This window comes from Capricornis sumatraensis, chromosome 8 (assembly GCF_032405125.1).
Source record: "Capricornis sumatraensis isolate serow.1 chromosome 8, serow.2, whole genome shotgun sequence".
NCBI lineage: Eukaryota > Metazoa > Chordata > Mammalia > Artiodactyla > Bovidae > Capricornis > Capricornis sumatraensis.
Window position 1 is genome coordinate 6,192,709 of NC_091076.1, and position 22,138 is coordinate 6,214,846.

Sequence of the window (22,138 nt, forward strand, 5' to 3'; positions counted from 1 at the left end):
GTGATGGCTCAACAGCAGAATTTTGTGCTGCTCCTTGTTGCAAGAGGCAGCCTGGGAGATGTAGTTTAGGTCACAACGTAGTGGGACTTCTAGAGACATCTTGATGATTTATTGGACAAATTGAAACTGCCCTAGCTCAGTGGGAACCCACAGTCGCCAGTGCCGTTAGCCTGCTGCCTGGTGGGAAGTGCTGAGACCACTGGGCTCCCTGCCCAAGTTGAGGCAGCGATACCTTCTCATCAGGAGCGGGGTTTTGGCTTTTGGTTTTCAAGCGCCCACAGGCTGTGCTGCTGATGAAAGCCACGACTGCCTCCCGTAGCAAGGTGAGGACTCCTTCTGCCCTGAGGTCCCCAGCGTTTCTGGCACCAGGGACCGGTTTCACGGAAGACAGTTTTTCCATGGACGGGGGTGTCAGGGGCTGGTTTCAGGATGATTCAAGCCCATGACATTTATCGTGCACCTTATTTCTATTATTATTAAGTCCGCTTTACCTTCGATCATCAGGCATCCAATCCCGGAAGCTGGGGACCCCTGCCCTGCAGAGTCAGCACTCTTGCTCTGGAGGGAGGTGTACAGATCGGGGTCAGAACTGGCCTTGCTGGGTGACCTGGAGCGTGACTTGACCTCCCAATGTCTGGTTCCTTCTGTTAAAGCTGTGAGGACGACCTGAGTGAGTACGTGCAGATCCCAGGGCCTGGGAAAGAGTAGAGACCCTTCCAGCTGTGCTGGTCCCCGCGCCGCTCGGCACAGACAGAGGTGGAGCTTGGGCAGCGTTGGAGGCGGTAGAAGCCGCAGGGGCAGGTCAGCGCAGGGCAGGTCAGCAGGCCGGCCTACGAGGTCGAGACCTCCCCCGCCTCGAGCCGCAGGTTGTTGTCAGCACGCTCCTGACCAGACCGTCGGATGGATTGTCGCCGTTCCGTCCTGGAAGGAGAACACTGAGCTGATCCTCCCAGTGCCGGGGAGCTGGAACACTGAGCTGGAAGCGAAGTCGACTCTCTGGGGAGTCACGCTGAGAGGCAGCAGGGGAGAGACAGGTGCTCCCAGCTCCCCGCTCACTCTCGCTGGCGAGGCGTTGTTTATGCGTCCCAAGTGAGAGTCAAAGCCGCCTCATTCCCTGTCTCTAACACACAACCCGGGGCCAAGGAAAGGGATCTGTCAGCTGGCATTTGCAAAAATAGCAGAAGGGCCGCTCTGGGCCTGTCAACTCTCTGGAGCGGCAGCCAGGTAAGGGATCTTGGGGCCGTGGCTGTGGCCTTCTCTTGCTTGTCACTCTCCCACCTCTGAGATCAGAAAGGGAGATTTTTCATTCACATGTATCCCCAGCACTGACCGAGGCCACATGGTGTCCCTGAGGCAGGTGACCTGAGGCTGGCTGGTTCCTGGCCGCCTCTGAGGGTCCTCTCCCCCTGGGAGACCCAGCCCGTGAGGGAGTCCCGTCTGCAGCAGCCACCCTGTGGCTCCCCCGGGGAGGGTCCGCCGACGTGATGGAACACGAGGGCTTCCCGAGGTGTCAAGTTTGGTTAATGGAGGCCTCAGAGTTTTTTAAGGACAATTCTCCACTAAACTGTCAACGACCTTGAGGACTTCTGGGTTCCCATTCCGCAACCAAAACCCCAAAGCAAGGTGCCGTGTGGCCCCGCAGTGAGCGCCTGGCCCTGCCCACACCGCTTTCCTGTGACGGGGGCTGTCACCGGGTCCCTACCCTTTAGTGAGGTGACGAGGATGCACTCGGAGTGGTGCTCGAGGGGAGGCCGATGCACTGAGAAAGGGGCGCTGTGAGGAGAGCCTGGTACAGGTCCCTCCAGGGTGCCAGAGCCTGATCTCAGGCTGGGGGCTCCTCTGAACACCAGAGGCAGCTCCCGCCTCTAGAACTGGGGGAAGGGAGTCGGTGCCCTGAGTCCCTCCCCACCGTTCCCCCCGCAGGCCCTCTGCCTCCATGCGGGTCTTGCCAGGTGTCGGGTCTCAGCAGGTGCCTGGCTTCCTGCCTTGCCACCCTGAGCTCTGCCCACCCTGCTCCTCCCGTAAGCCCAGCCTACACCCCCAGACTCAGCACACCCCAAGTGAACCGTCACACGCTCGACCCACGAGGGCCCCGCTTCCTGGAAGGGAGTCCTCTCGTCCTGAGGTTTTCTCCCAACTGGAGCTGGTTCAGGAGAGGCCTTCAGAGCCACCAGGCAGCCGGACCTCCTGGGCCTCAGGTCTGGGAGGCGAGGGGGATTTGATGCAAGAGAAGGCTGAGCACTGGGTTGACCAAGTTCTGAGATGTCCTGGGAACACAGTGGCGCTTTTGGTCACCATTGTGTCCTCAAGACCCAGGCCTGGCTTTGCCGGTGTGGGGTGGGGTCGCATGTGGCTGAGCCAAGAACCGAGCTGCAGGGCTGCATCCAGGCTGCAAGGGGCTGTGACCCATGCCCTCTGTTAGGGGCCTGTGACCCATGCTCTCTGTTGTGCATGAGAGCCCCGTCCGGCCAGCCACCCAGACCTGCTCCGCCTGCAGGCTAACCCCCGCCGCTGGCCTCCGGATGCCTCCTCCTCGGTCTGTCCGGGTCCCTGGGGATAGAGGAGCTGGGCTCCGGGCTGCAAAGCTCCTGCCGCCCGTGTGACCCAGCCTCTCTGCCTCCCCTGCTCTCCCAGGCGTCTGACGCCCCTGCTCTGGGCGCCCCTTCCCCCAGTTGCAGCCTTGGCAGCCGCCCCAGCCTCTGGCAGCCTGGGCGGGAGTTTGTATCCTGGGCCACCTCAGGCAGAGCAGAAGCAGCACCTGGAGCCTGGCTGGTGAGGGGTGAGTGCCCCGGGCCCCCTTGTCGGCTGGCGGTCTTCCGTCTGCTGCCTGCGTGCACTCGTGCCTGCCCTTGTCCAGCAAGACTCCCCGGGCTGGCGCTGCCTTGCTGATCTGGATGGGAATGAGCACCCTGTAGGGTGGGCAACAGAGGGGGTTCCTTCATGCACCCCACACTCATCTGGGAGGAAGGACCAGTGGGGAGATGGTGATGGTAGCCCCTGTCAGTGACCCCAGGACGACATGCCCAGGTTGGGGGTGGTGGTGCACTCTTTCACAGAGGACGAATTGGGGTGCCTAGGTCTCCCAAGGTCAGGTGGCGCGGGGGCAGGCCCAGCCCGCTGACCCTGAGTTCATGCCGGGCCACCACCAGTGGACATGGCTGCCCTCTGCCCACTCTCTGTCCGCTCTGACTTCAGCGAACGATTGTGAACTTTCCCCTTCTGCAAACATCTGCCTGCTTGCCCTCGAACCCCAGGTCAAGTCCAGGCCTGTGCTTGCTGTCCTCCGCACGGGACGTGGGGCTCCAGGGCATTCAGAGGCCACCACCTCCAGTGCCCAGAGTCCAGGTTCTTGATTTGTAAAGCAGGACGCCAAGGAAACCCTTGCTGTCTAGAGCACGGGTGAGGTCAAATGCAAGAAAGTAGGAGAATCTTGGGCTGGGTGATTCAGACTTCCTCGCTTCCTGACTGAGCTGGGGAGGCTCTTGGTCCTCCCTCACCACCCCCCCACCACCACCCCCCCACCCTCTGAGCAGAGCCTCCAGGGATCTCTCTTCATTAGAAAAGGGATGGGGAGTGTGTGTGGTGGGGGTGGGGACAGATATGACCTATTTACCCAGAAGACAATGCGTAAGTGCCTGAGGGTCCGAAGGGGTAAACCCACCCACACGGAAGAAAAGAGCAGGCCTCCCTGCCCAGGATGACATGTCCCTGGGGGTGGAGAGTCTCCGTGCCAGTGGAACCTGCTGTGAGGCTGCTCACCTGCAGGAGGGAGTCCTGAGGAAGACCTGTAGCAGGCTTCCCTGGCCAACCGGTGAGGAAGATGCAGTGGGCGGCGGGATGAGCCTTCTGGGAGGCCGGCCCCCCTAGAAGGGGTTATTTCACAGGATGGAAGCCAAGGCCAGTCACCTCACTGAGAAGGACCCTTTAGGAACTCCTCTTGGCTTTTGTCTGTAAAGGTCTTCCTGTTCCCCCTGTATATTTCTTTATTTTCTTATCTGATTATAAATAATAATCCCCACTGGAGAAAATACAGAACGTATCAGTTCGGTTCAGTTGTTAAATCGTGTCCAACCCCATGGACTACAGCACGCCAGGCTTCCCTGTCCACTATCTCCCAGAGCTTGCTCAAACTCATGTCCATTGAATCAGTGACGCCATCCAACCATCTCATCCTCTGCCGTCCCCTTCTCCTCCTGCTTTCAGTCTTTCCCAGCATCAGCGTCTTTTCCAGTGAGTCAGCTCTTTGCATCAGATGACCAAAGTATTTGAGTTTAGCTTTAGCATTAGTCCTTTCAATGAATGTTCAGGACTGATTTCCTTTAGGATTGACTGGTTTGATCTCCTTACAGTCTAAGGGACTCTCAAGAGTCTTCTCCAACACCACAGTTTGAAAGCATTGATTCTTTAGCACTCAGCCTTCTTTATGGTCCAATTCTTGCATCCGTACATGACTGCTGGAAAAACTGTTGCATAGGACATGTAGAGGAAGAGAAGAAAGTGGCTTCTAGTCATTTGCTATTGTAAATAATGCTGATCTGAACATCTTTCTGCATCCATCTTGGTTCCCATTTTAGAGTATCTTGGGGTTGGATTCCTAGATTGGTGATGGCCTGACCAAGGGGCATAAATATTTTAAAGGCTCTTGATAGGTTTTGTGAACTGCTTTCAGAGAGCTGCCCTAATCTCTAGACCTCGCCTGTGGGCCTGCTTCCCAGAGGGCTTCTTGTTGTTCAGCCGCTAAGTTGTGTCTGACTCTTTGCTACCCCATGGACGGCAGCACACCAGACTCCTCTGTCTTCCGCTGTCTCCCAGAGTTTGCTCAGATTCATGTCCATTGAGTCAGTGATGCTATCTAACCATCTCATCCTCTGTCATCCCCTTCTCTTCCTGCCTTCAATCTTTCCCAGCATCAGGGTCTTTTCCAGTGAGTCAGCTCTTCGAATCAGGTGGCCAAAGTATTGGAGCTTCAACTTCAACATCAGTCCTTCCAACGAATATTCAGGGTTGATTTCCTTTAGGATTGACTGGTTTGATCTCCTTGCAGTCCAAGGGACTCCAAGAATCTTCTCCAGCATCACAGTTTGAAAGCATTGTTTCTTCGGCACTCAGCCTTCTTTATGGCCCAACTCTCACATCCGTACATGACTATTGGAAAAACCATAGTTTTGACTAGACGGACCTTTGTTGGCAAAGTAACATTTCTGTTTTTCATACACTGTCTAGGTTTGTCATAGCTTTCCTTCCAAGAAGCAGGCATCTTTTAATTTCATGGCTATGTCACTGTCCACAGTGATTTCTTGAAGCCCAAGAAAATAAGGCCCAGAGGCCTTAGCAGTGCTAAATCTGATTGTTCACAACTCTGTTGCTAGTTTCATAGGCACAGGCAACACCCCCTGTTCCCCTTTGATCGTGGTGATTTCTGGTGAGGTGGGACTGTCAGCAGTTCGTTAGCCACTTGTATCTACTGTTCATGCTTGTCCCGGAGAACACTTTGCCTTTCTTCACTTGACCCTTGTGGCCATTTGGGCTCTTTCTACTCTGCCTCATCCCACAAATTCCCGCCTGCAGCCCTGAGCAGAGCAGGCATCTGGTGCCCAGGATGGGGGCAACATCCATCCCCACACTGGCTCCCCGGGGTGTGTGCCACTGACCACCAGGGCCTGCCTACTCCAGGCTGCTCTGCCAGGAGAGCACTTCCCTCCAGCTGGGTGGGCGCCGGAAGCCGGAAGCCGGTACAGCCGGTGCTGCTGGTAGACCTGTGAGGGGAGGGTGACAGGAGAGCGTTGGAAGCTCAGTGGTTTTCAGGAAGGTGTGGCAGTCACATGGCCAAGGCCCGGCTAGTGCTTTGGCACTGACTGTGAGCAGGTCCTGGGGGCTCCCGCTGTGATCCCCTCCACTGGTGTCAGCTGGACCATGGCTTATTTCCCTCGGACCCACAGACAGGTTGCAGAGGCAGCCCTCGAGTCCTTGGCCGGAGCTGTTTCTCTCCTGAGGTGCGTGCCCTGCAGCTCAGATCTGGACGTGGCTGCTGCTTCCCCTGTTCAGGTTCCTGCCCAGTAATTCGCCAAAAAACTACCTGTTTTCTTGCCCATGAGGCACTGATCATGATCTGAAAGGACCTATTTCTGTCTGTTTTTCCCCTTTTCTTTTCTCCTTCCCGGGTCGGCCTCCTATGAGAGCTGAGACGTTCCTGCCCTGGCCTGGTGCTGTGCCTGGCGCGGTTGATGCTTGAAGGGCTGCCTTCTCTCCCCCTGGTTGAAGGGCTTCCCTCTTTTTCTTTTTATTCTATTTATCTCCTTATTTCTTTCTCCTCTTTGCTTTCTACTTGGTCTTTATTTCCCCTTCTCCGTCTTGTGGGCCACAATATGACACTGTGAGGTTTTAGCATTACTGATTTATTGAATATATTTTTATGTCCCTTGGTGATGGTTTAGTCGCTCAGTTGTGTCTGACTGTTTTGTGACCCCGAGGACCGTAGCCCGCCAGGCTCTGTCCATGGGAGTTCTCCTGGCAAGAATACTGCAGTGGGTTGCCATTTCCTTCTCCAGAGGTCTTCCCAACCCAGGCATCAAACCTGCGTCTCTTATGTCTCCTGCATTGCATTACAGGTGGATTCTTTACTACCTGAGCTACCAGGGTTGCCTATAACGTTTCTTAAAGTGGATGAGTCAGGCGTTTAAACTTTGTGGAGAAATAGATGACAGGCTTAGCTGGGTGGAGGCCCTGCATCAGGCGTAAAGGACCGAATGCCAGTTTGGGCTCTGCTATAACAGCTGTGTGACTCTGATCACATCTTTTAAAGCTTTTCAGGGCCTTGGTTTTCTTCATTTGTGAAATGAGGGGGATGGTCGATCTCCGAAGATGTTTTGCATTCTGGGAGAGAAATTGCCCTGTTGGCTTTTTAAAAATTCTTTTCATTCTGAAAAAATGTGTGTGACGTAATTTGCTCTCCTAACTGTTTTTAAGTGTATAGTTAGGCCAGTGGCATTACATCCACTGACGTCATTGTGCAACCGTCACCTCTGGCCATTTCCAGAACTTCTAAATCTCACAGAATGGAAACTCTGTCCCCTTTATTTTTTTTTAATGAATGAATGAATTTGTGGCTACACTAGGTCTTCTTCGCTGCGCGTGGGCCCTTTCCAGTTGAGGTGAGCCGGGGCTCTGCGTTGCAGTGCGCAGGCTTCTCACTGTGGCGGCTTCTCTTGTTGCCGAGCACGGGCTGTAGCACGCGTGGACTTCAGGAGCGGCAGCTCACGGGCTCCCGAGCGCGGGCTCAGCGGGTGTGGCGCTTGGGCTTAGCTGTCCTGCGGCGCGGAAACTCTGAACCCTTTAAACACTAACTCCCCCACCACCCGCCCCTGGCCCCCACCCTCCCGCTGTCTGCCTCTGTGAATGTGGTGACTCTGGGAACCTCATCTAAGTGGAATCATGCAGTATCTGTCTTTTTGTGACTGGCCGGTTTCACTGGCCCTCAGCTGGCTTTCCTGACTAATTTACTGAGTAGCCCTTGTAGAAAGGACCGTTCTTGCAGTTTGAAGAAATCTGCATTTTATCTGAGCAGAGGCTGCGCTTCCGGAGGGCACATTGGTGCAGATTCTTTCCTGGGGAGCTCCATTGTCACCCTCCCTGCCCAGCCAGACAGAACCCCAAGGGAGGGCCGAAGGGGTCAGTGTGGGGCTGGAGGTTCTAAAGCCCGGGGCAGCCTGGACTGACACTGACCTTACACACCGCGGTCATGCAGGGCTGCTCGCTGGCCTCTGAAATTGTTGTAAAAGCTTGACGTGTGGTGCTTTAGAATTCAGAGCGTGAGAGTATTAGGGCAAGCTTGGGATGCCAGTTGGGGGTGAGTTTCTTCCCTTCGCTACAGCCGGTCAGCCTGCAGGGAATGCTGGGCCCGGCGAGGAACTGAGGCAGCGGTGGTGCTGGCCGCTGTGCTCTAAGCGGGCTCTGACCTCCCTCGCTAGATGCTGAAGCTTCAGACTGTCCGGGGGAGCCTGAGGCTCCTGGCTGTCCGCTGGACCTCCTCCGCCACTGCTGCCTCTCCCAGCGTCCGGCGCCTGGAGTACAAGCCCATCAAGAAGGTCATGGTGGCCAACAGAGGTGAGCACGGTGGGAGCCTGCCCTGGCTTCCTGCCCCTGTTTCTGTGTCTCTTGGGACCCCAGGATCTAACTTCTTGTCCTGTTACCCTGTCCCCACCCACTAGGCGAGATTGCCATCCGCGTGTTCCGGGCCTGCACGGAGCTGGGCATCCGCACGGTGGCTGTCTACTCGGAGCAGGACACGGGCCAGATGCACCGACAGAAAGCTGACGAAGCCTACCTCATCGGCCGGGGTCTCGCCCCGGTGCAGGCCTATCTGCACATTCCAGACATCATTAAGGTCGCCAAGGTGAGGGGCCAGGTGGGGATGGGGGCCTCCTGAGAGCTGGGACTGGGTCCTGAGCCTGCCCTGCTCTCCCTCCCGTCTCCAGTGCTGCCTGGCCGAAAGTCCCTGTGAAAAGGTGAATGAATGAGTGGCTGAATGCGTGTGTGACAGAATGCCTGAATGAGTGACTAAGTGAATGAATGAGTGACTGCGTGCATGGGTGACTAAGCAAATGAATGAGCAAATGAGTGACTGAATGAATGAGTGACTAAGAAATGAATAAGTGAGTGAGTAAATGAGTGATTGAATGGAGCAATGAGCTGAGGCAGGTGGGAGGGCCACAGGGTTGGGGGGCTCTGTGAGGGCTTTGAGGGGTGCTCATCCCTTCTGACAACCCCCGCCTGCCCACCAGGAAAACAACGTGGACGCTGTGCACCCAGGCTACGGGTTCCTGTCGGAGCGGGCCGACTTTGCCCAGGCCTGCCAGGATGCTGGGGTTCGTTTCATTGGGCCAAGCCCTGAGGTGGTCCGCAAGATGGGCGACAAGGTGGAGGCCCGGGCCATCGCCATCGCCGCAGGTGAGGGTGGGGGTCGCCTAGCTCCCGCGAGGGGCCTTCTGGGTGGGGCTGGCGGGCTGTGGCCTGACCTGCCTGTCTGCCAACAGGAGTCCCCGTGGTGCCCGGCACGGATGCCCCCATCACTTCCCTGCATGAGGCCCACGAGTTCTCCAACACCTACGGCTTCCCCATCATCTTCAAGGCCGCCTATGGGGGCGGGGGCCGTGGCATGAGGGTCGTGCACAGCTACGAGGTGAGCAGAAGCTGAGGCTGGGCGGCCACCTGCCGAGGGAATAGGGAGAGGGGTACTGGGGGAAGGCAGAGCTCAGGCCCCACCGTCTCCTGGGCTCCTGCCTGCCCTCCCAGGAGCTGGAGGAAAACTACACCCGGGCCTACTCGGAGGCTCTGGCCGCCTTCGGGAACGGGGCGCTGTTCGTGGAAAAGTTCATCGAGAAGCCGCGCCACATCGAGGTGCAGATCCTGGGTGAGTGCGGCGTTCTGGGGGCGGCAGCACGAGGCAGTGGGGGCCCCTGGGCTTCCTGGGCTTTGGGAAAGCTGCCGGAGCTCTCCCTCCGCCAGGACCTTCCCCAGGAAGGTGGGCTGTGGGTGCCGGGCTGGTCAGACCTGAGGCCTCGGTGTGCTGTTTTGAGCCGCCACTAAGCCACCCCTGGGAGCAGCGCTGAGCAGCCACGGTGCTCGTCCACGGATTTGGGGGTGTCTGGACCCCTGGGGGGCTGACCCTGGCTTACGTACACCCCAGGGGACCAGTACGGGAATATCCTTCACCTCTACGAGCGGGACTGCTCCATCCAGCGGCGGCACCAGAAAGTTGTGGAGATCGCCCCAGCTGCCCACTTGGACCCCCAGCTGCGCACCCGGCTCACCAGTGACTCCGTCAAGCTTGCAAAGCAGGTGAGGGGCAAGGGCTCCCAGAAACAGAGCTGAGAGCCATAGCGCAGCGGCCTCCTCCACATGTGGAGACAAGGAGCCCGCTCCAGGCTCGCTTTGAGCTCCCGCGGACACAGCCTCACACCCGGCGGTCACGGGGGCCCAGGGTGGCCAGCTGCTGCGGGGCAGGGAGGCCCAGGGTGACCGACTCCGGGAGGGCAGGAGGTGGAGGGCCAATGCCAGGCCCTTGGGATCTGTGCTGTGCGGTCGCAGAGGTGCTGGGCCCAGAGGCCAGGCCTGGAGACCGGAAGAGCCGTGAGGAGGAGGGAGAGAGAGAGCCGCTGGCCTCGCCTCAGCGCCCCTCAGCACAGACAGAGCTTCCGGGGGCGGGCAGCAGGGGCTTCCGTCAGGATTAAGGAACGGTGTTCAGGCATTTCTTCCTCACTCATGCCTTACCGTCCCCAGGATCCGTCTCCTGCACCCCGTTCACGCCCCAGCGCCGCGCCTCCTGTCTGCACTCTGGGGGGTGCAGAGTGAGCGCCCGTGGGCCGGGCAGGCTGGAACAGAGGCCCCACTCTCTCTTCTTCTGGTGCCCCCAACCCCAGCCCCACTCAGAGGCCAGTCACCCTGCCCCGGCCTCGGCCTTGCCCTCCCAGAGCCCCGAGGGGGCGTATTTTCAGGTCTGCCGTCCCCTCCGCCTGGCGGGCCCCTGGGCCTCTCTCCTCCAGGGCTGAGCCCCCTCAGGCTCCCAGGCAGCCCAGGCCCCAGACCACAGACACTGCTGGGAACTTCCCCAAACAGAAAGCCAGTGAGGCTCCAGCCATGGCTAACGTGAGGCGTTGATTAGGGTCTGATTATAGTTGAGGTTTTGCTTCCTTCATAGGAGATTTCCTGCCTTGAGTTTGGTCTTATTTATTGGCTTGTGAAGTGTCTCATTCCAGAACAGATTTGAGGGAGTGAAGCCTAGGGTGTGGTTTTGGTGGGACTGGAAGTGAAGCTAGAATGAGGTGTGCGTTTTGTGGTACAGCCTCATCTGTCGATGAGGGCCCTCTCAGATGGCGTCTCTTTGGGTAGTAACCGGAAGCGATGGCGGAGTAAAGCAGAGGGGAGCTTTCTGAAGACCCTGTAAGCGTCAGGAGGATCCGGGAGAGGCCAGGGTACACATGGGTGGGGCCCGTGTCCCAAAGCTGGGGGCGAAGGCGGTGTCTGGGCCGGTGGGAGCTCTGCTCAGGCCTCATCTGGACAAGCTGGGCCCGGCCTTCACAGGCTCCCGGAAGGCCTGGGGAGATGCCCAGGCCGGGGCCCAGCTGTGGGGGCTGGGCACTCACCTCCCGGGGGCAGGGCTGGCCCTCTGCCTGCCGTCAGGTGGGGTGGGGTTGGCCAGTCTGTTTTACTATGGAAGCAACCCAGTGGATGAGCCTGCGCCCCGCACTGGGCGCTCACCACAGACCCCTGCTTAATGAGGCCGCCCCACAGGTGGGCTATGAGAACGCGGGCACCGTGGAGTTCCTGGTGGACAAGCACGGCAAGCACTACTTCATCGAGGTCAACTCGCGCCTGCAGGTGGAGCACACTGTCACCGAGGAGATTACCGAGTGAGCACGGGGTCGGCCCTGCGATGGGGGGCGGGGGGCGGCCTCCGGGGCCAGCCGCAGGGCGTCTCCGCATCTTGTGTAAAACCCACGTCGGGGGGTTCCTAGGGAGCTCACTGTCCACTGATAGAGAATAGTTAGGGATCCATGTACTTAGTTTTTTATGGAAAGTATTATTATACAAGCACTGTGAGAGTTTGTACAGAGGAGCAAACATGCCTCCGGCCCCGCTGCTCAGGACCAGGATGCTGGGAGGTTCCCAGCAGGCGGCTCTGTGTGCTGCGCATCCCCAAGGCATCAATCAACCCCTTTTTTCGGTTGACAAAACCAGGGCTCAGAGAGGTTAAGAGAGTTGCCCAAGATCGCACGGCTGGTCCTCTCAAGCCCTGTGCTGTATCTCCTAAGCCCACGCTAAATCGTTTGGTTTCTTTCCATCTTTATTTACTTAACTGTATAAGTAGTTTGACACAATTGAGATATTTTGTATATGACTTATTCTACGTTTCATATGCCATATTTGTCTAAGGCATTCCCATTACTCTTTCTGAATTCTTAGAAGTGGCCTCACACTGTTCCATCTTCTGGTTAGTTTATAACTGATCCCCGTAGTCCTCTATTTTTAAACAATTAGGTTGTTTTCTACTTTTGTGGCTTTTAAGGGTGTGTCACTCAACATCTTTGGGCCTAAATCTTTGCCCACCTCTTTGAAGAGTTCTGAGGACGCGCATCTTTAGTAGGATTACCTGAGCAATGAATAAGCAATATCTCACCTAAAGAGAGAGTGAAGGAGAGGGAAGCCTGGCATGCTGCAGTTCATGGGGTCACAGAGAGTGACCAGCTAGTGGGCACTACTTAGCAACTGGACACCACCACCACCACCTAAAGAGCTTTCTAGATCACCTGTACCGATTGGTTCTCCCACAAGCATTGCGTAGAGACATTTCCCAAAAAAACCTGCCCAATTTATAAATAATTAATATGGCCTCTCTTCGTTTCAAAAAACATATTTTGAGCCGTAAGTGTTATGTCCTGGCCTTGGGCCAGTCCATCCCACCATGGAACTTTCCTGACAGTTCCTTCTTCAACCTCTGACCCAACCGGAGACTGAGGACACTGCTGGGGCGCCTGCCTTCACCTGGCAGGTGTGAGAGCCCCCAGAGTCCTCCCTGTCTCCAGGTAAAGGCTGAGTGGACCACGTGCTCCAGCCTCACCCTCTGGCCCCGTGAGACTTTCCCCTTCACGATGCTGGAAATTTTTCGTCAATCTTGAGCCTGCCCTAAGCCAGTTCTGCTAAGGGTCGGGCTCTTTGCTTGCTCCCGAGCAGAGGTTCTTCTGTGTCAGAGAGACACAGACTCGGGCGCAGGTTCCTCCCAGGTCACGAGCCGCGTAGAGCTTGGTTGGGCTGTAACCTCTCTGACCCTCGGGCTCATCCTCTGATGGGAATGTTGGCGGCTCTCAGAGCATTACTGTGGAGGTGAAGCTTGGGAAGGGCACAGCCACGGTCCACGGTGTGGATGCATGGCAATGCCCAGTGACCATCATCGCTACTGAAAAACAGAACACTGAGGAGGGTCTGCCAATGATGTTTCCCGGCTGTCCTTACCACAGCCTCAGTGACAATAAATTGAAAGCCTGGAGTTTTTAAACAGCTGTTCCACTTGAATTTGTTGCTGTCCTTAAGAGCTTGGCAGTCAGGGAGGGTGTGCTTAGAAAACCAGGCTCATGTGGAGATTGTACTCTGAGATCTTCTCTGGCAAACCGACCCCCACCCCACCCACCACGCACAGAGTAGCATGTACCGCTGTGAGAGGGAGGGTCTGATGTCAGGAGGGTCTGCGGGAGGCAGGGGGACAGGGAGGGCGCAGGGCAGAGTTGGGGGTGGAGGTGGGGGGCAAGCCCAGGGTGCTGCTAACATCTCAGCTGCTCCTCCAGCCGCCGTGTCCTCAGGCGGACCCTGCAGGGCTCCCAGCCCAGGCGTGGTCAGGACGAGGCTGGTGAGGGTCAGCAGGCAGGGCCAGGGGCCAGGGCTGCCCGCGGCCATCCCCTGCCTCATGCCGCCCCCTCCCCGTCCCTCCCCCAACCTGCAGTGTGGACCTGGTCCATGCCCAGATCCACGTGGCTGAGGGCCGGAGCCTGCCTGACCTGGGCCTCCGGCAGGAGAACATCCGCATCAACGGCTGCGCCATCCAGTGCCGGGTCACCACCGAGGACCCCGCGCGCAGCTTCCAGCCCGACACCGGCCGCATCGAGGTAGGCCACCTCCGCCAGAGCCCGCCGCCCGGCTCGGTCTGCGTGAAGGCCATTCTCCGGGGGGCACGAGGGAGCCTGTGGGCCCAGCAGTGAAGGGGGCGCCTCACTGGAGCTTAGAGTACGTGGGAGCCAGGCGCTGTCCAGCACTAAAGGGGAGAGCATTCCTGGGAGAGGCTGCCATGGAGGCCGGGAAGGCCGCCAGCGGGGACAGGGAGGTCAGCTGGGTGGAGCCAAGTGCGGAATCCCCAGGAACAGAGCCCAGGTCCTTGACTCGTCTCACAAGGACCCAAACCTTCGCTGCCCACTGAGCGGTCCCGCTGGCTTTGGTCCTGCCTTCAGCCTGGGGGAGGAGCCAGGCGCACGAGAGATGAGGTCCCGGAGGTCTCAGGGGAGGGGCTGGGCTGGGCCAGGGGACCCGTCAGAATGCATGCGGGAGTCCGGGAGATGGTGGGGACAGGGAGGAGGCCGAGCAGTGGCGTAGGGGGCCTGGGTGCCTCTGGGCCAGCTGGGGCCCCTGGCCTCTGGCCCTGCCTCATGCCCCAGCTAAGAATACCTCTGGCTCCAAGTCAGCACTCTGCGGCCCTCCCGCTGCCCCCTCTGGCCCAGGAGTCTGGGGAAGCGGACCTGAGGGAGGACAGGAGGGTGATTCTCCGTTACTGAGCCCAAGAGGACAGACTGGGGTGGCCGGGCGGGGTGGGGTGGCCGGGTGGGGTGGGGTGGGGAGCAGTCCGGTTCTGAGAGTCGCATCGGCTGCTTGGCTTGAGGCAGAGCTACTACCAGGACTGTTTCTGGAAGGATCCAGGTCCACAGGTGGGGGCCAGCTCCCAGGCTGGAGCGCTGTCCAGCGGGCGCCCCCATCGAGTCTGCCCTCGGTGGGCAGGGGCAGCCCCACTACAGCTCCATCTCTGAGGCCTGGCTCCTCCGAGCCTGGTTTACCACAGAATATTTTTAGCTGACGGTTCCTGCTCACAGCTGAGCGTTCATGCTTAAATATTTTATTAAGCTCCTTTTTATCGCGCACAGGCTGTGTCCCTTAGACGCGGAAATGCAGTGCAGTGTGTGTCCCCAGGCCCCCGCTTGTCCCTCCCGCTCCCCGTCTCCCTGGCCAGTGCTGCTCACCAGGCCCCCACCCCGGGCATTCACACCCAAGGCCCCTCCCCCCGCCCTGAGTCTCCACCGGTGACTCCTGGGAGCCCCGGCTGTGCCCCTGAGCCGCCTCTCTGACCCTCGCCCTCTGCTTCCCTGTCCGGGCCTGTGGGCTCACGTGCATCTCGTTGCATCTGGTCCCAGCGTTTCTCATCAGCTCACTGCTCCTTCCTCTCCCACTTGACAGGGAGGGAGGGCGGGGCACCCCGAGGCCTTCCCTGTCGCTGGGTGTTAGGGACCCCCTCGGCCTGCCTCCCCTGCCTGGCTCCGTCCTGCAGCGCCCTTGCCGCTCGTCTGTGTGTTTCCTCCTCAGTCTGTCCCCTCGCCCCGCAGGCTGGGGCCCCTGCTTGAGCGGGGCCTCTGTTGTAGCTGCTCTGTCCCCAGTGCCTGGTGTGAGGTGGGCACACGCGCTACGGACTGAACGAGTGAACAAATGCATCTGAAAGGCAAGGGGGCTGGTCAAGCAGGCGGGTGGCAGGTCTGGCCCCTCCGTGCCCCGCTGACTCCGCGTCGGCCCTGAGAGTGGGGCCCCGAGCCTGGGGCTGGCGGGGCCCATGCTCCCCACCCTTCGTCCTGCCCTCTTCCCCTGCCAGCTCCTCTCAGGGAGGAGGAAACCGTGACTGTGGCCCTTAGAGCCGGTGGGGTGCCCCTCGGTTTGCTGGCAGAAATGAAGCAGAACTTCTCAAACCAGAGTTGGGGGTCACCTGTGCGTGACTCTTAGAGCCCTGCCGGCCCATGCTGGTCCAGCCTGGGGCCACGGGGGTGCCATGTCTCGACTCCAGCTTCAGACCTTGGCCTGACTGGGCCACCTCTGCCCGCAGGTGTTCCGGAGCGGGGAGGGCATGGGCATCCGCCTGGACAACGCCTCTGCCTTCCAAGGCGCCGTCGTCTCCCCCCACTACGACTCCCTGCTGGTCAAGGTCATCGCCCACGGCAAGGACCACCCCACGGCTGCCACCAAGATGAGCAGAGCCCTGGCCGAGTTCCGAGTCCGAGGCGTGAAGGTGAGAGGCTGCAGCCCCGAGATGCCCCTGGCCTCTGGGTCATCTCTGTCACCTGTGTCCATAGCCAGAGGTGAAGTCATTGCCGCAGGCTGTCTTGTGTCCGAGGCCAGTGCTTCTGTGTACCCGTGGGCCTGCCCTGGGCGCATGCCACTTTAGACCTGCTGCAGGGCCAGGGGCAGGGGACCACACTAGTGGCCCAGCCCACGGTGGGGGAGCTGCCCCCGAGTCCCTACACCGCACACGGCACTCCGCAGCCCCCCGCCTTCTCAGTGCCTCCCGCCCTGCTGGGTCCAGGCTGGGCGCCGGGTCTGGGCCACGTGGGCAGCGCTGTCCTCGCTCAGCCCTGCTCCATCCCCATCACCTTCTCAAAAAGCAGGCGGGACGGAGGAGCCCGCGGGGCAGTGGCCGCTCTCCGCTCTCAGCCCACCTCACAGGACAGGGCTGTCCCCCGTGCTGGGGGTATCTGCGCTTCCGTGAAGAGCCTCAGGGCACCCGGTCAGGGGCCGTTTCCTGCACACATGGCCGGGATGTGGCATGGTGGCAGGCCATGTCCGGGGCTGCTCCGGGCTGGGTGACTGGTGAGCAGGGGGCCCGGTCACCCCACCTCTCGCCTGCCCACCCCTGTGCTCTTGTCCTGCTGGTGACCCTGGGCCATAGTACTGTCCACCCGTCCGACAGGCTGGGGGTTCCCAAGCTCCCACTGCCTTCGTTCCAGAAGGTGGAGGAGGGAGCCAGGGCCACAGGTGGGAGGCCGGCAGCAAGCTGGGCCCCAGTGCCCCCCGGTGTGTGCCCAGACCGGGCATCGGCCCCACCGCCCTCCGCGCTGCCCTGGCACGGCTCACACTCTCCTGCTCCTCTTGGCTGAACCCCTTGTTTCACTTTATTTAAACCAGGATCTCTCTTGGGCCACATCCAGGTATGTGTTCCGGGGCTGGGTGGGCAGGCACATGTGTGTGTCAACGCCACGCACATGTGTGTGAGCTCAGCCGGCACACGCGTACACGCGCACCTTACCACACCAGCTCTCACCAGGCTGCCATCAGAGGCACAGCAGGGCTTAGGCAGAAGGGCGCACCACCCCTCAGCACAGGTACAGCCCCACGGGCAGGGGTGCCACACCCACCTCCACAGCGGGGCCCGGGTACATGCATGTTCTCAAAATGCCTGGGTGCTCCTGGCACCACCAGAGAACCATGCGTGCCTGGGGTGTGTTTGCAGCTTCCTCCCAGCTGACACTTGGGAGCAGTGGTTGTTTGAAGGCTGGAGGAGGCCGTCTGGGCCACGGGCTGGTGGGGACATGAGCTGGAGGGGCTGGGACAGGCCAGGGCATGCCGCCCCAAGCCTGGTTCTCGAGGTGGGAACCAGAGCCGTGGCCATGGGGGCCTGGTGCCCCCTGGTGTTTGCCCCAGGATGTCCAGCAAGAGCAAAGCCTTGAGGGGCGTCGGGAGCAGCTGAGAGCCGAGACCCCACTCGGGGCCCGCACTCCCGACGGGAGCCCTCCGGGGGTCCCAGACCAAGAGCAGGGCGGTACGGTTCTAGGCCCTTTGGTTTGACGTTACAAATCCTGAAGGCACCTTGGCCAATGGGGAAAGACGCTGTCACCAGCAGGGGTCAGTGGGGACTTTCTGAGTTACCAGCCCAGGTCCCGTTGCCCAGAAGAGCCAGGCCATCCCCCACCGACTCCCGCTGCTGCCCTGTGCGCTCTGATGTCTGTGCCAGGCGAGCGTCCTGGCCGCACACTCCAGGCAGGGGCGTCCTCTGCATATAGATGTGGGCACAGAGCCGCCTGCTCTCCAGGGCACCCAGGCTGCTGGGGCCGCCTCCACAGGGCTGGGAACCCCAGCCTGACCCCGCTTGTCTGTGCTTCCACAGGCCCCTCAGGGAGCCGGGCAGGACCAGGCCAGAGACTAGCACTGAGGTGGCCCCAATAATTTTATTATAAAGACAGACAAGACTTCCACTTGGCAGCTGCAGCCCCCGCTCGGAGGCCGTGAGCACCTATCACAGGGGCCTGTCCCGTTTTGCCCGACTGGAGGCCAGAACCAGGGCAAGGGCCCCTGTCCTGCCAGAGGCACCGAGGGGAGGGCCGGGGGGGGGGCTCTCCAGCCGCGCTGACCCACCAGGCCAGGAGGCCGCCCGCCTGCACTCTCCGCCTCCTGGGCGGTCTCCCAGCCCTCAGACCACGCTCTCCTCCAGCCGCTCGGCACTGCCCCCCGCCCCCCGGCCCCCAGCCCCGAGCAGCCCCCCGTGCACAGAGTGGCTCCGTCGGGCCCAGGCCCCTCCGAGGCGCCTGGCGTAACCGTAGCACCCGCCGCTGTCCCCCAGGTCCAGGGAGCAGCTGCGCTGGGGGCGAGGTGGCGGGCTGCGTGGGGGGTGTGCCTTGGGCGTGGGGCTGGGGCCTCCGTTGGTCTGCGACTGCACGTGGCTGAGCTTGAGGGGGAGACGGCCGTTCCCGGCCCCCCGGCCCCGAACCAGCAAGGCCACAGTGAAGACCAGTAAGGCAGCCACCAGCACGCCCCCTACGGCCACAGTCAAGGTCCCGCCCAGCACGTGGGCCTGCAGGGCGTGGCATAGGGGCGTGGCTGGAAGCGTGGAGAAGTGGGCGCAGCCCAGCAGCCGGGTGGCAGTGAGGTCAGAGGGCCCAGCAGCGGGTGACAGCGCCAGCAGGCAGAGGTCGTAGTCGGCGCCCGGGACCAGGTGCTTCAGCAGGAAGCGATGGCTGGAGGCCGGGACGATCCTGCGGGCAAGGGCAGGGGTCAGAGCGCAGGCCTGGGGCCCAGGCCCCCGCCCCCTGCCCAGGGCCACAAGGCCTTGAAGCTCCCTTCACAGCCCACCCCCACACACACACGCCCTCAGGTCCCAGCTCTGAGAAGCCCCTTCCCCAGGCCCACAGGAGCCTGTGTGTTCACTTCAGAAGGCAGAGGAAACAAGCAGGCACGTGTGGCCCTGGAGATGGTGCAGGGCAGACAGGTGTGCCCATCGACACCCAGGCCCGCCCCGGGCCTCAGAGGCTGCGGAGACTCACACAGCAGTGCCCGTGAGGCTAAGCGCCTGCCTGAACACAGACGCCAGCACTCCGGGCCCCGCCTGCCAGCCTTGCCTGGGACCTCGCGGGGCACAGACTCCTACCCTCCCCTCCCCCTGCAGCCCCCACGACCCCCCAGGCAGCTCGGAAGCTGAGAAGGGGTGCATGGAAGCCCCAGGAGAGAGCAGGGGCAGCAGAGGTGGCCAGCCCTCCCCAGAGGAGGCAGAGCCGGCTCAGAGGAGGGCGGCTCCCAAGCTGGGGGCTCCGTTCTGCAGATCGCCCCCTCACCGGTAGATGAGGGTCTCGTCCTCGCTGCTGTTGTACTGGAGCTGGAACATCCACACGGGGTCTGCTGGCCGCCCCGGCCCCCAGCTCACCAGCCCTGAGGTGGCTGTCACCTCCGTCACCTGCACGGCCGGCTCCAACTCAGGCGTGCCCTCGCCCTCCGCAGCCGTGCGGGCTGAAGCCGCGATGTCCGAGGGCCCCGGGCGGCCCCCCTCGGTGCTGCCGTTCCCCCCGTGGGGCAGAGCCAGCACCCGCAGTTCAACACGGGCTGTGGCCTCGCCGGCCGGGTTGGTGGCAATACAGGTGTAGGCCCCCGCGTCCCCGGAGCCTGTCACCCCGATCTCCAGGGTCCCATTGGGAAAAGCCCGAGCCCGGGAGGAGTTGCCCACCAGCCGGTCATCGGGGCCGACCCAGTGCATGGTGGGCGCAGGGTCGCCGAGGGCCCGGCACCGCAGCGTGGCCCGCTGGCCCTCCAGCACCCAGAGGCGCTGTGTGTGGCGGGCGATGAGGGGCGGCTCACAGGAGAACTCGCCCTCGGGCACCGTCCAGAAGTAGCGGCCGGCTAGGCCGGGCGGGGAGGCGCAGGTCTCCAGGTCGTCGGGCCGTGCCAGCCGCCGCAGCCAGAGCAGCTCACAGTTGCAGTGCAGGGGGTTCCCGCTGAAGCTCAGCACCAGTGGCGCGGGTGAGGCCTCGGCGTGGCGGCCCCGGGAGAAGAGCGGGTCGGGCGCCAGCGTGGCCAGGCGGTTGGAAGTGAGGTCAAGGCGGGAGAGCTGGCTGAGCTGGGCGAAGGCGCCCGGGGGCAGCGCGTCAATGAGGTTGTGGTCCAGGTTGAGGGTGTGCAGGGCGGGCATGGCGCCGATGCCGGCCCAGGGCACCTGCCGCAGATTGTTGTAGGACAGGTCCAGGTCCTCCAAGCTGCCCAGGAAGTCGTCGAAGGCGCCTGGCGCGATGCGGCCCAGCTGGTTGCCGCTGAGGATGAGGTGCTGCAGGTTGGCAGGGCCCCGCAGGCTGCCTGCACCCAGCTCCACCAGCCTGTTGCCGTCCAGGTGCAGGGAGCGCAGGCTCTCCAGGTCCCCGAAGGCGCGGGCCCCGATGCGGGTGATGGCGTTGCGGGACAGCGTCAGGTCCACCAGCCCGGTCATGTTGCGGAAGTCTGGTGGCCCCAGGGCCTGGATGAAGTTGTCAGCCAGCCGCAGCTCCACCGTGCGCCGGTCCACGTTGGGCGGCACGAACAGCAGGCCTCGGTGGGCACACAGGGTGCTGAGCGACTCCGACAGGTTCTGGCAGATGCAGGGCAGTGGGCAGGCGGCCGCTCCACTGGCCAGCAGCAGCAGCAGGAGCGGCGGGGCCATGGCGAGCGCCCTGTAGGAAGGGCCACAGCCCAGGCACAGGTGGGGCTGGCACCGCTGCCCACTTGCCCCGGGGCTGATCTTGGGGGGGGGGCAGCTTCCAGAGCCTGGCCTGGGGGTGGGGTCAGGGTCAAAGGCCCAAGGGGTCCCCCAAAGCTGAGATAAGGCTGGGGCCTGCAGAGCCAGGCCCCCCGAATAAAGGTCACATTTCCCAAGCCGTGAGAGGGAGCCCAGGCTCTGGGGACAAGGTGAGGCGTGAGCAGGAAGCGGAGGTGGCCGGGAGCGCAGGGAGGGTCCCGGAACTTCCGTCCCCTGGCGTCCCCTGGACTCGCCAGCATCCCTTCGGCGCCACCCCCTCCCCCGCCGGCTAAGGTGCCTCCCCAAGCCCTCCTGGGGCCCCCGCCCCTCCCTGGCCGCTCCCCACACTGCCCCCCACGGCCCCCTCACCTGGTGTCCGTAGCTCAGGGGGCGCGGGCCGGCCTCCCCGTGGGCCCGGCCGGCCCTTGCCGACTCCAGGCGGCTCTCCCGCGGGGATGAGGCCCGGGGCTGACCAGCCGCGCTCCGCGCGCCTTCCGGCCCATGGCGCTCGGGCCCGCGGCCCCGGCTCACTCGGTTCCCGGCACCTTTTCCCGGAGCGATTCGCGGCGGCGGCGGCGGCGGCGGCGGCGGCGGCGGCGGCGGCGGCGGCGGCAGCAGCAGCGACAGGCAGGCGGGTGCGCGCCAACGAGCACGCGCACCGCGGACACGCACGTGGAGAGCGGACGGGGAGGGGCGCGTGGGGATCCACCCGGGCCCAGGCCGGCTCCCGAGGTCACCCGGACACGCGGCCACTGCAGCGCCCACGGGTGGCTCCTGGTCACGCCCGAGGCCCGGGCCGGCGCGGACCCGCCGCGCAGCCCCCCGGCGCTGCCGCAGCGCACTCACCCGGGCACAGGCGCGCGCGCCCCCGGCCACCCTGGCGCCCCGGCATCCTGCACCGCACGGGCGCCTGCTGCCGCTGCGCGAACCGTCACTCTGCAGACAGGCAGACAAAGCGCCAGCTCGCGGGCCCCTTCACCATCTCCCAGAGACGAGAGTCTTTGTCACATGTCGTTGGGCACCCTCCCCAACACACCCACACATGCCCACACTCCCACACGTCCCCGCACCCACCGGCAGGGCCGGGTGCAAACCCGCACTGTTGCTGGGACCCTCGCGTTCACAGACACACGGTGAAGGTCATAACCGTTCTGCATCACCAAGTCACGTGGAGGGTCCCCAACAGGCACGGGCCCTGCGGGGGGAGGGGAGGGCTGGGGCGATGCCCCCCGGCCGGGCTCCAACGGGGTGGGGCGGAGAGGGCTCGGCCTCGGGCTGGCGCCGCGCCCCGCCCCCGCTGCCGGCCCCTCCCTCCTCGTCCCAGGCTCCCCGCCCCGCCGGGCGCGCACGGGAACCAACCGGTCTCTGCCTCCGGCCCGATTGGTCTGCGCTGCGCGCTTTCCCGGCAGGCTGGCAGTGGCACGCCGTTTGAAGCTGTGCGTCGGGGGTCCTGGCCCGGCCGGTGGCCCCTCCCTCCCCCTTCTGTTCCTACCGGGCATTTCCCTGGAAGAGTGGCCCGGAACGAGTCGGCCCAGCTGAGTCGGGGGTCCCGCGATGTGTCGGGGCGGGGTTGAGTTCCCGGCTTTTGCCTCTGAG

General features: G+C 62.1%; 2 protein-coding genes across 6 annotated transcripts in view; one reads left to right on the top strand and one right to left on the bottom strand.

Moving 5' to 3' along the window:
• The window catches only part of PC (pyruvate carboxylase), a 103,705-nt gene that overhangs the window by 74,399 nt on the left and 7,168 nt on the right, over positions 1 to 22,138 (top strand). For 4 of the 5 annotated variants that reach the window (XM_068978372.1, XM_068978374.1, XM_068978370.1 and 1 more), the window contains 9 exons: positions 7,968 to 8,103; positions 8,208 to 8,392; positions 8,781 to 8,946; positions 9,033 to 9,178; positions 9,292 to 9,409; positions 9,686 to 9,837; positions 11,290 to 11,408; positions 13,493 to 13,655; positions 15,623 to 15,805. In XM_068978372.1, the coding sequence (XP_068834473.1) occupies positions 7,968 to 8,103; positions 8,208 to 8,392; positions 8,781 to 8,946; positions 9,033 to 9,178; positions 9,292 to 9,409; positions 9,686 to 9,837; positions 11,290 to 11,408; positions 13,493 to 13,655; positions 15,623 to 15,805 (1,368 nt within the window). Of the gene's footprint in view, positions 1 to 2,639; positions 2,780 to 7,967; positions 8,104 to 8,207; positions 8,393 to 8,780; positions 8,947 to 9,032; positions 9,179 to 9,291; positions 9,410 to 9,685; positions 9,838 to 11,289; positions 11,409 to 13,492; positions 13,656 to 15,622; positions 15,806 to 22,138 lie in introns of those variants that run through there. The other variant, XM_068978371.1, reaches the window with a different exon arrangement.
• LRFN4 (leucine rich repeat and fibronectin type III domain containing 4) lies at positions 17,981 to 20,467 on the bottom strand. The gene is made up of 2 exons (XM_068978688.1): positions 19,119 to 20,467; positions 17,981 to 18,542 (listed from the first exon to the last, which is right to left on the bottom strand). Exons 1-2 carry the CDS (start codon positions 20,465 to 20,467, stop codon positions 17,981 to 17,983), a joined length of 1,911 nt encoding a protein of 636 aa, XP_068834789.1.

What these genes read in the sequence shown, in the direction of transcription:
- LRFN4 (XM_068978688.1), bottom strand. Translation starts at nt 20,467, where the DNA reads ATGGCCCCGCCGCTCCTGCTGCTGCTGCTGGCCAGTGGAGCGGCCGCC. An exon ending in GACGAGACCCTCATCTACCG is followed by an intron (nt 18,543 to 19,118) that starts GTGAGGGGGCGA and finishes CCTTGCCCGCAG; the next exon opens with GATCGTCCCGGCCTCCAGCC.